General features: G+C 38.6%; 1 protein-coding gene across 5 annotated transcripts; it reads right to left on the reverse strand.

Moving 5' to 3' along the window:
* Positions 1-1583: 1583 nt before the first annotated feature.
* On the reverse strand, positions 1584-12712 carry LOC131230819 (uncharacterized). Of its 5 annotated transcripts, none has more exons than XM_058226823.1 (6): positions 12159-12696; positions 11919-12058; positions 3549-3635; positions 2712-2861; positions 2144-2341; positions 1584-1880 (listed from the first exon to the last, which is right to left on the reverse strand). In XM_058226823.1, exons 1-6 carry the CDS (start codon positions 12241-12243, stop codon positions 1773-1775), a joined length of 768 nt encoding a protein of 255 aa, XP_058082806.1. In that variant the 5' UTR covers positions 12244-12696; the 3' UTR covers positions 1584-1772. The 5 variants fall into 5 exon arrangements, with proteins under 5 accessions (XP_058082806.1, XP_058082819.1, XP_058082813.1 ...); XM_058226836.1 differs by having other exon boundaries at positions 12171-12694; XM_058226830.1 differs by having other exon boundaries at positions 12165-12690.

Consider the following 12712-nt stretch of genomic DNA (forward strand, 5'->3'; position numbering starts at 1 on the left):
CAGCAAATCACTTTCAACTTATACTCCAAGGTCCAATTATAATTATGTCCTCACCAAAATGCTTCTTGGTACCATTCACAATCATCATCTAAGTCTTATCCCAACTATTCAGGGTGGGCTTCTCGAATCATGTTGGTATTGCGCGCGTGCGCGCATGTGTGTGTGTGTTCACCGCAAGACCAATTCGTTAAAATCCCACCAGAAGGCTTAGGAGCAGAGATTGATGGCAGGAGGTGACCCTTTCTCACCCTGGTTCAGGGATGTGAAGAGTTAAAAAAAAGCAAAGAATAGAGAAGAAACGCATGCGGAGGCATCCAAGGTGAGCTACCCAAACAGAAAATCAACCATAGACGATAGATCCCCTATCTCTCTTAGCCAACAAAATCAAGATCCCATTGATCCCCTATCTCTCTTAGCCAACAAAATCAAGATCCCATTGCAGCAGGTGGCGGCAATTGAGGACACTTTGCAGTCAAAGATTCTAACATTCCCTTCTCCAAATACCCCATAGAATGGCAACTGTGAACAACTTTCAAATCAAATTCTCACCTGCAGAGAAATGCTGACAGGGTAGCCAACAAAGACGGAAAAAAACAGATCTACCAGTGGCCCAACATACTGAAAGAAGTCCTAAAGTGCAGCTGACTGACAAGGGACAGGTGGCCACTAATTACTCATCTTTCCTTCACAACACCTTGAGCAGATGCTCGTTTCAAATATTCTTGTATTAGAATCGCAACTTAAGGGAGAAAAATAGAAGAACTAGATGGCACTTCGAGATGCACCGGGCCAGCCAATCTGACTTGAATGGATTTGGATTCAGTTATAGATGGACTGATTGAGTCACATCAGGCACCAGATAGATATATACCAGTTCTTAGCTTAAAGGTATGTGTTAGTTAAAATTTGTGCCTTTTGAAATGACCTTCGGTAATAGAGAATCCACTGTGTAACCAAATCACTAGTACTTGTGATACCCATATCCTGGCCCCAAGTTTTCCATATCCCAACCCGATGGTATCTGAATTCAATTCTGTTGGTCAAGTCCTGATATGTGTACCCAGATCCAAGCCATTGATAGCCCTATCCACAGCAGATAGATTTTGATTCATGCTTAGAAATCTGGGAATGAGATGGTTTTCTAAACATGCTACACAGGCCAAAGTACCCAGTGCTGTGTGACTATGGTTCTTTCTTTTATACCCAGCACCCTTCTCCATCCCTGCAGATACGGTATTTTCCACTGTTCATTGTCTTGAGAATTTTATACCCACTGTCCCTACCTCAGAATTTTCATCAATTGAGAATTCTAGGGCCTCAAGAGGATTATAAACCCATTGTTGGAAAAGAAATTTAAAAAAAAAAAAAGTGTCCAAACAATGGTCCAAAGTCAATAGGGGTAGGTCCTCAAATTGGTGGCTAGTGCTTAGATCAGGACGACTGTTGGGGTACAAATCCTCCTGGAGCCCAGTGGATGACCAGTTCGGATCTTGAAACATGGATATCTGAGAAGTGAGAAAGCTGACAACCATTGGATCCTTTCTGGTGTGTGTGGGTGGATGCAGTTGTAACTAAATGGCTCATGAAGGAGAAACAGGGAATGTAAATATTCTCGTGCTAGGTAGTAGAACAGTTGATTTGTATGCATGCAATAATTACATTCCAATTACCCATGATGTACAATTATCTCCCTCCCCATCTCTCCGCTTGTTGATGTCACTAAGATTGTGCACTTCATTTTTTTTCTTTGGAGATTTTGGGAGATTGGATTGCTATCTTCTCCCCTGTATCTTGAGACTCTCCCTCCTGAACTCCCTGAAATCTGAAAGCAAGCTTTCATTCACTTTTTGCTTCATGCGCTCTACCAATCTCCTCAACACCTGTACCCATGCATACAAGCACACATATTATTCCATAAATTTAAGATGTTTCTCTTCTTAGTGATTGTTCCAAGCTATGTCACCCCACACATTTGCATTACACTTAAATTGAGGTGAGGGTGACATGGCAATAAAACTCATTTTAAAGTTTTTGGGAGGTAACATAGGATTTAAGAGTTAAACATGGAGATTCAAGAAGACTAATAATGGTCCTGTTTGATTTCCATGTGTTCAGTGGGTAGAAAGGAGAATTCCAATCTAACCGATTCTGAAACGCCTTTGAGAACATCTTCTGGGATTAAAGAGAGAGCCGGAGGGAGAATGCAGCTGATGCTCATCTCCAATTGACCTCGGAGACGGCTATGGATACCTCGCCTGTCTGAGTACAGGGCACCTTTCACACACAGTGCAAAATGAGAAGGCTTGAGAACATTCTCCAGACCTTGAAGCTCCCATTTGATCTATAAAGAAAGAGAAAAAGAAAGAAAACAAAACAAAAGAAAATCAGACTTCCAGTTTATTACATGATTGACAAACTGAAGCAAGCAAAACAAGTTGATAATTGTAGCATTTGTTTATGGTTGTTTAGCGTATGAAAAGCAGGACACCCCCATTAGTTGGGATAAGGCTCAGTTGATAATGATGTAGTGTATGAAAAGCTTTTTAAGTGCTGTGAGCTTAGTTACGCAACAACATGTATTTGCATAAGCTAGAAAATAACCTTTGGATAAAAGATCCATCCCTTGCAAAAGAAACAAATAACTTATTTAGGGGTTAGCTTGTGCAGCCAGCCATTTGAAGAAGGGGAAAAGTGTGAAAGGGAAGACTTACAGCTTGAAGCTCAAGAACCCTCGTGACACGGGGGGGAACTCCAGGTGGGTAATCCTTCCCTTCTGATTTGCATCTCAACCGCATGTCAATTACAGGCCTCACCGACAGGAAGAGGAAATCCAGCGGAAGCATCTGTATTCTCCATTCCTCCTGCATGAAAATATCATTTCTCTTTTCAGACCATAGAAGGGGCTGTCTGCCATGGCACAGACTACCCACACCCACCCATGCACATGTGGACACGCACGGACACAACCCCACAGTTGTTGAGACCAACAAAATAAATATTGTTCTGTTGATTCAAATGCCCTACGATTAAATCGTACAAGCACCCATCTTACAAGCACAATCAGAAGTCTGTTTGCATGCGCCATTGGATGGGGCCCACATGCCTGGATAGTGAGGGAACTCAAGCCATTCATCTGGTGTGGATGGCCATGATCCACAAATCATGCCGATTTGGCTTCTAACTGAATGTGGACTGTTGACTACTTTATTTTTTTATTTTATTTTTTTAGAGAGTTAAGCTATCCATTTAAATGCCACAAGTTGGCCAATTGGCATGATTCTTTGGAAGTGGCCACCCTTTGTGAGGTTTGGATCATATGGCCAAGGAGGGCCCATCCAGTTGCATGTGCTCAATCAAAAGCCGTGAAGAGGTTTACGTAGGAACAAGCAGGAAACTTGGCAAAGCCAGCAAATTAGGAGGTCAAATTTTAAACTAGGGTCTGCTGGCCTTAGATTTTTTAATTCATAACTTCGAATGGTTTGCGTGTGAAAGACGAAAGACAAAAAAAAGGAAGAAGTGGAGAAAAAGTCTCTATCTCTCTTCCTCACATTATTCAACCTCTGGCTTCTGTGTTTGTCTGGAAACATTGCTTGGAAAACACGGGCTCGATTGCTGAGGTACTCATCGAATGATGCCTGTACAGGTAGATCATACAAACAACTAGCATGAGAAAATAGAAATGAGTTACTAGTACTCACTGCTAGTACTACAAGTACTAGTGGTGGATCATCAAGGTAAAGAAACATTCGGAACTCAACCGATTCAATTAAATGGGCGAGTCATGTCTTTTGACTCATCTAAAAGTTGTAGAAGTATCTACATCTATATCTATACTATATATAAAAAGGTATAATGATTGCTCTCTTCTTATTCATGTATTTTTCACCATCCCAATTACTTGGCATGAGGCTTAGATGATGATGTATTTTTCACCATGTTGCATGATGAAAGTACCCCCAGAAAGTTTAGTTAATACAAAAGATCTGAATTGCATGGCCTATGGTGCTCATAAAATCCACTTCTTGTGATGGATGGAACATACCTCAAAAATGAAATTTACTGATTCTTAACCCCAATTAGTGGAAACAAATTGACAGTTAAAATGACTAGACTAAAAATAGTCAATACACAAGATCCGATTTACATGGCCAGCGGTATCCATATGGTTCAAACTGTAGTCTGCATGATGGATGGAGCATGCATAAAAAATGAAAATTATTGGATGATCTGAGACATCCAACTGGTGGCAACAAATGGACAGTTAAAATATCAGACTCGATTAAAGTAGCGCTACTTTAATCAGAAAAACCTAAGAAGTTGGGTTCCTTAGCTAGAGTTTTTGTTAAAAAAGGAATCTGCTTAATATTCTCTACACTAACACTTCTCAAGAAAGAGGAATGCTACAGTTTCCTTGCTTGAGTACGATGAATGAGGTTTTTTATGAAACAAGTGCCACTATGGAACAGTGTGCAAGATCCCGACCAATCATCAGGTAGGAGAAAAGTTTGCATTTTCTAATGTATAAGATTGAGAGAGGCTGAACAACAATTCAAATTTAACATACTTGCAACAACTATCTAATGACCAAATAAGCTAATCTTTTGGAATGCCATCTACCCATTAGAATTTGACTGATAAGCAATTGGATCTTGTACACATGTGCCATGTTGCATTATGTGGGAGGATAGTACCAAAAAGTGTACTCCTGGAATTCACCTATCCTACCTCTTTAGACAAGTAATTATTGTCCAAGAACAAAATTGATATATCCATATCCATGCACTTAGCCAACTTTAAACATAGTCATATGCACATCAATCTAAACCATCAATATCACTGGACCAACACTAGATGGGTGTAACTGAAATAATTGAGCCGATGATCATGAGTGTCCATTGGCAGCCATAAATTGGAAAGTCAACCTGAAAAGTTGTTAATGTTCAAAATTCGGATGTCCTGTGATCAGAGTAAGTGGTTGTCCAGTCAATCTGATTTTCATACTTTTGTCACAGACCGGATAACTCCTTAGCAATCTCACTCATGCCGCACTCATATGACCACCCAACGTGGTTTGAGTCAACCTAGGTCCTACTTAGTGTTTAGTGTAGCGTGGCTGTAGCGCTACGTAGCGTCCTAAATAACATAAATCCCATGCAGCGTACACTACAGCTACGTAGCGCGTAGCGTACGCTACAATGTATTCTTTTACTATTTTATTTTATTTTATGTTTTCTTTGTATCTAATGTTGAGGAATGTGATACTTGTATTGTACTTGATACTTTTAAGCTATGGGATTTTTATTTCTTTTCATAATTGTGACTTGTGGTTTCAATTAAACGTTATTAATTAAAGTGGTTTGCTTAGAAAGTTGTTGACGTGATAATTATTTGATTTTGTTTATATATGTGGATTCGGTATTGATAAATGATAACTAATAACTTGTTTGAACATGCTTATAACTGATAAAATGAATCATCTTTTAGGCATTTTTATATATTTTTTTCATTATTTATTATATTTGTCCTATTTTTAAATTAAAAAATAGAAGTATTGTGTAGCTTACGCTGCACGCTATAGAGGGCTGAGCGCTACGCATCACACTACCGCTATTTAAAACATTGGCCTTACTTGCACCACTAATTGCTATGCACCAAGAACTAACTAGGATAAAAGAGAACTCAAGAAAACACAAGAGAGCATAATGGGAAAGCTTGTATTGCACTAAAGGAGAGAAGATTACAACTTGAGGAATTGCATTCTAATGAAAGGAATTCCCCTTTTATATAGACTTAGAAAATCTCCAGATTATTTACATCAATGGCTTGGATTATGTCATGTGTCACTCATCCGATGGCCAAGAACACTTTACAAAACTTCAAAACTCTTCCACACTTCTCCTAGCCACTAAAGTTTACCAGAAAACTCCAAAACCTACTGCAGATCTCTAAACAACTCTACCATAGTGTACACTACTCTAGAATTCTCTAAACTTCTCTGCAAGACTCTAGATGATTGCAGATGTCTTTACACACATGAACAAACCCTTTATGTATAAAATGACCCAAAAATGGCTAAGCCCTTGCATTAACCTCCACACCTGTGACGCTTCACTCCATTTACTATGGGTTCCACAATATGGATGTTTGAATAGAGAAACATAAAAGCCACAAACAACAATTTTGAGCATGTTTGTGTGTATCATATTCTAACTCATTGATTGTAATTAACTTATGTAGTAGACTGTTAGATAGCATTTGATTGTAATCAACCTATGTTATAATCTATTACATTGTGCTTGTGGGAGTTTTATGCTCTCATTGCCAATCCCCAAACCAGATAAAGGAGAGAGTTGCATCAGGTTGGTAGTCAGCATCATACTTATGCCATAACTTCCAACATGAATCCAAACAATATGACATTTCAAATTCATGCTAAGGCATTCCCTGTAAGCGACCCGTTACATCAGAACCTGACTGCAATGAGAAATGGGCAAGGGTTGGCTAAGGAAAGTGACGCGCTGCAACAATGCCCGGTTGCTGTGAGAAGTAGACAAAGGTTCCTGCGTCATTCTGGACGCGTGTAGGTAAAGAAGCTAGTCCAAGAGAATAAGATTCGTCTTGCCACATCGAATATAGGAACATTGATAGGTAGGAATATGGAGTTACTGGATACGATGAAATGGAGGAGAGTCGATATAGCTTGCATTCAACAAGTGGAAAGGGGCAAAAACTAGAGAAATTGATGGATACAAGCTTTGGCATATGGGAAAGGACAATAATAGAAATGGGGTCGAGATGGTGGTAGATAAAGATTTAAAGGATACAGTTGTATATCTTAAGAGAGTAAGTGATAGGATTTTATCAATAAAATTTGTGTTAGGAAAGAAAACAATGAATATTATTAGTACATATGAGTTGTAGGTAGGGTTAGAGAATATAATCAAGAGACAAATTTGGGAGGATATGGATGGACTAAAGCAAGAAATTATAAACAAAGAGAGGATATTTGTTGAAGGAGACTTAAATAGTCATTTAGGAAAAGAAAATAAAGGATAGGAGACGGTACATGGAAGATATGGTTTTGGAAGAAGAAATGAGATGCAAGAAACTATCCTTAATGTAATGGCATATAATCTAGCTCTACCAAACACACACTTTAAAAAGAAAGATGAACAATTAATAACTTTCAAAAGTGGATCATATACATGCCAAATAGATTTATTTATACTTAAAAAGGACAAAACAATCAATATGTAAAAATTGCAAGGTGATACCTAGAGAGAGTTTGACTACACAACATAGGTTAATGGTTATGAATATTTACATTAACAGATGGAAGAAAAACAACGAAATTAATAGGTGTTTCAAAAACTAGGTAGTGAATTTAAAAGGATAATGTTATTTAGAAATAAATTGATGGAAGGACATCGAAATGTTGAAGAAGTAAATGTTATGTGGAATGAGATGGCTAAGTCTATTAATAAAGTGGCAAAAAATGTTTTAGGAGTATCTAGAGGGAAACAATTCATATGAGGAAAGTTCGTAGTGGAATGATGACATACAAAAAGCTATTAATGAAAAACATACATGTTTTAAAGCTTGGCAAAGGACTAGAAACGATGGAAATCTTAAACAATATAAAAATGTTGAAAAGATTGCTAAAAATTAGTGAGGCTAAACTTAAGGCTAATGATGATCTTTAGAATAGATTGGGGAAAAGAGAAGGTAAGAGAGATGTCTTCAAACTTGCAAAAATAAGAGAGAGGAAGAGTATGGACTCAGATCATACTTGAGGCATATTGTCTAGCCGAAAAATGATATGATACGAGCATCACGTAATGATATCTATCCATATTAGACCATATCGGCCCGTACTTGTCCAAAACACACACACACACACACACACACACACACACACACACACACACACACACGCACGCACATATCAGGGGTAGAGAGAGAATAATAAGATATTCAAGAATCTATCTCTTTTTCTTTTCTTTTCTTTTTTTTGTATTTTGGACATGCAAATGATGGTGTATCGGACCATTCTTTGATGAGACAGCTGTTTGTCGGTTTAACTTGTTAAAGGTCAACTAAATAGGCCCTAACCCTAATTGAACACAAATTAAGCATGATTTGGTGAATTAGGGCCCGTTACATTCAAATGCAACAAAAAGATGATGAAAATGTCAAAAAGAAAGTAAAGGTATATCCTTCTTTCCAATTTTTCCCATAATGGTCCACTTCACTTTAATTTGTCCAATCTCATTCAAATCATTTGTTTTAATCCCAAAATAGGTCTAGATATAGCCTAAAATGAGTTTTTAAGCTTCCTTCATGGTTTAAATGAAAAAGGAAGGGGAGATGTGAGTAAAATTTTGGAAAAAAATAAATCAAAATTGGACTTTTATGGGCACATCGGCATGTTTTGGCCTGTATCAACCCTATATAGGTGTCAATACGCCCCATATCGGCCAATATGGATCAGTTTTTTCATATCAAGCCAATACGTCCCCATATCGTGTATCGTCTTGTGTCAATACGGATACGATATGACCATATCAACTAAAATGATACCGATATTCAGATCTATGTGAGGGAACTAATCAATGGTGGAGAAGTTATCTTCAAAACTTTTTAAATAACAATCAAACTGAGAGCATAGTGATAAAAGGAACCATACACTCAAATTACGTCAAAGTTCATAGATACTTCCAATTAGGATAGTTCATAGTGAAAGAAGCTTTGAGAAATATGAAAATAGGAGGGCCTTGGACCATATGGTGTACTAATAGATGTTTGGAAGTGTATAGGGGATACTAGGTTACTATGGTTGACAAAGTCGTTCAACAAGATTGTAAGATCAAAGAAAATGCCATAAGAATAGAAGAATATTATTGTACTACTTGTTTATAAAAATAAAGGAGACATATAGAGCTACACTAACTATCCTGGGATTAAGCTTATATGCTATATTATGAAACTTTGAGAAAGGGTGATTGAGCAAAGATTAAGGCATGAGACGAATGTCTCAAAAAATTAGTTTAGTTTCATGCCAAGGAGGTTGCAAATAAAGCTATTTTCCTACTTAGACAATCAATAGATAAATATAGGTAGAGGATGAAGGATCTCCACATGATCTTTATTGACTTAGAGAAAGCCTACGATAAGGTCCCGGAAGAGTTAATCTAGTAGGTTGAGAAAGAAAGGAGTTTCAAGAGGATATGCTGACATGATTAAGGATGTATTAGGGAGCAATAAAAAATGTGAGAATTACTAGTGGAGAGATAAGTGAGTTCCTAATTACTACAAGGCTTGTACCAAGGGGCAGCATTGAGCCCATAACTTTTCACATTGGTTATGGACGAGTTAATAAAATAAAGTATATGGAGTGCAATCTTAGTAACAATAGGAGTGGGAACGAGGAATTAGTTAATAACCAAGAAATTTCCCAAAATGACCACTTTTGATATCTTGGTCAATAATTCATGAGAGTGGAGAAATTGATAAAGATGTTGCCCAAAAAATTCAACCAAGGTGGAAGAAATGGAGATGTACCTCTGGAGTTTTATGTGATTGTCATGTACCACTCAAACTGAAAGGGAAATATTATAGGATGGTTGTAAGACCCCCATGCTTTATGGTATAGAATGTTGGGCAGTCAAGGAACAACATGTTCATAGGATAACTGTAGCTAAAATGAGGATGTTGAGATAGATGAGTGGCAAGATAAAGATAGAATTAGAAATGAATACATTTGAGGGAATTTATGAGTAACATCAATAGGTAATAAGATGAGGAAAAGTAGACTCAGAAGGTTTGTTCATGTGCAACAAAGACCAAGAATGTGTCGTTAGGAGCAATGAGCTAGCACAAGTCAAAGGCTCTAGAAGGGCAAGGGGAAGGGCCAAAAGGACGTGGGTGGAGGTAGTAAGAAAAGACTTGACCAATAGTCTAATTGAAGTTATGGCCCTTGATAGAGTGGAATTGTGGAAAAGCATTCGTATAGCCAACCCCAAATAAGGCTTTGTTGATGATGATGATAATCATATCATATTCTACCAACTTATAAGAAAATAATCAATCGCTTGCCAATGTTACTCTCTTTGAAATATGTTAAGTGAAGAGGAGTTATTTAACATGCTCAGATTCATACACATCCATGGGTGGCATATACAAAGAAAACCAATTATGTGCACTTCTTTTTTGAGATGTTATGATTTTAAAGTGTATATTAAGGTCCTTTTTAACAATCCCTGAAGTTTCATTGAAAAATTCAACTATTTTCCCAATGTTTCCCCATATTTCCCAAAAAGTGCGATAAATTACTTGATGCAAACAATATATCATGTGCAATAACCAATACGTATCTGTATCCCAAGGATGTGATACGTAACGCGATACCGATATTTCAAAAACCGGCAGTGACAAATCATCTGGTTCTTATCACTTGGGAATGGGCATCGCATTCGATTTTGGGTGGACATTTGGTGTGATGACGGTGCGTTTTAAAACCTCTTACATAGAGTGGCTTGCCTTACCCCTAGTTGTTTTATCTATATGACGGGCCGCCATTCTATGTGCAGCGGTTCTGTGGTGTGGAATCCCCCTTGCCTTAGGAATTTGACAGATGAGGAGATTGTTGAGTTTGACAAGTTGTTGGATCACCTGAAGAGTATAAGTCCTTCAAATATTGAAGTAAACTCCATGATTTGGACGGGACATCGCTCTAAAAAATTCTTTGATCTTGATTAGTAGGCCACATTGCTTTACTAGCCTACCTCATCCATTTTACCATTGGTTCTATGAAGCCCCCCTCATGTGATGGTTTTTGTTTGGCTGGTGGGTTAGAAGAGAGTCCTTATCATTTACAATCTTCAAAAGAGATCCTTAGTCCTCCCTAATATCTATTTGATGTGTATGGAAAATGTGGAGTCGATCGATCACTTTTTCGTCCATTGCCCTTTTGTCCATGGAGTCTGGGAACATTTCCTGGACTACTTCAGACCAATTGGGTGATGTCGAAGTCGGTATAAGATTTAATATGGGCTTGGCATGGGGGAGGAGTAGGAAAGGCTGGGAAAGCTAAGTGGCGGTTGATTATCATGGCCCCTTTTTGAGTTGCTTGGGAGCTTGAAATAGGTGTTTCTTTCATAATGAGAATGCAACCGTCGCCAAGGTTATTAGGAAAATTGAGGGCCTTGTTTTGAAATAGGCCGCTTTTGTCATTACAACCTTGGCTGCAAATCTTTTTGGTTCTCATTGATTTTGTATTTGTGTTATATTTTTTTTCTCAGCTTGCAGCGGGTCTCTTGATACGTTTATGTTCTCTCAAGAAATAGGCCATATCTTGAGTAGGCCATAGCCCACTAAATCAAGCAACTCAAATCATTCTAACCTTTTGAAGCATTTGACCAGTGGATTGTATGCACTAGGTGTTCCGTAACAGTAACGGTGGCCATAACAGCCACCACCGTTACCGTTACGATATGGGCCATAATGGTCATTACAGCCCTTTACAGCATTTTTTATTTTTATTAAAAAATAAAATAAAATAAAATAAAAACAATTTCAGGACCGTTACAAGTCCATTACAGGGCTGCTACGGAGCCGTTAAGGACCGTTACGGGGCCTTTTTTCTGTTATGGCCGACATGGCCGTTAACATTACGTAATGGCCGTTAGGTAACTGTTTTTGTATACCATGTTGCTGATAACTTTTGCCAACAATTTTTGCACGATAAGTTATTTACAGATTGAGATTCAAGGAAGAATATATACTGAGTGCATGGCATTTTATTTATTTTTTAACTGAGTATGGGTGTGTATATTAGGAAAAGAGGGAAACTCGTACCAAGTGTGTGTGCGTGTGAGGAAAATGGGGAACTAGTTTAAAATGATCAGAAGCTGACATACTCCTGGAGGGGATTCGGAGAGGGGGATATCAGTGGAGATGGTGGAAGAGAAGGTCGAGGGATTCTGCTGCCGCTGAAGATGATGAGAATTGGCAGTCACCACTACCCTTTGCCATCGCTTCCCCACTCTCTCTTTTGCACCTGTTCACTTGACCTATCCAACTTCAGTTCCAAACATCCCTCCGTCGAGAGCTATATATAAATAACAACATGTAATGTAATGCATTCTTCCAATCCCTACTTGTACCTGTACCTCTTCTAGAAGAAGAAGAAAAGAGGAAGCCTTGTCGGAAAGGAAGGAATGGCACAGCACCAACCTCTCCCATCTCTCTCTCTCTCTCTGCGCAACAAGTGAGACGGAAGCGGGTTGGGTGGTGACCCCAACACCAACCAGATTTGGGCGCTGTGGGGCCCACCGTGATGTATATGTCTTATATCCACGCCGTCCATCCGTTTTTCCAGCTCATTTTAGGGCATGAGCACAAAAATGAAGCAGATCCTAAGCTCAAGTGGACCAAACCACAGGAAACAGTGGAGAAAATAACACCCACCGTTGAAACCTTCCTGGGGCATCCAACTTGTTGATAAGGTCACATAGACCTTGATGAAGGGAAAACCAAAAGATCAGCTTAATTCAAAAACTCTGTGGCCCCTAAGAAGTTTTCAACGGTGGGCGTTCAATCACCACTGTTTCCTGTGGTGTGGTCCAGTTGAGCTTTTGACTTATTTAAATCTTGAGATCGTGCTGGAAAAACGGATGGTCGGCGTGGATAAAACACAAACATCACAGAGACC

Source organism: Magnolia sinica, chromosome 2 (assembly GCF_029962835.1).
Source record: "Magnolia sinica isolate HGM2019 chromosome 2, MsV1, whole genome shotgun sequence".
In the NCBI taxonomy this organism is placed as follows: domain Eukaryota; kingdom Viridiplantae; phylum Streptophyta; class Magnoliopsida; order Magnoliales; family Magnoliaceae; genus Magnolia; species Magnolia sinica.

Bases quoted from the DNA above. Each gene is read 5' to 3' on its own strand.
- LOC131230819 (XM_058226823.1), bottom strand. From the start codon at position 12,243: ATGGGAGAGGTTGGTGCTGTGCCATTCCTTCCTTTCCGACAAGGCTTC. The intron at 3,636-11,918 runs GTATGTCAGCTT...CTACCTGTACAG, and splicing joins TCTCCGAATCCCCTCCAGGA to GCATCATTCGATGAGTACCT. The intron at 2,862-3,548 runs GTGAGGAAGAGA...ATTTTCATGCAG, and splicing joins GAAGCCAGAGGTTGAATAAT to GAGGAATGGAGAATACAGAT.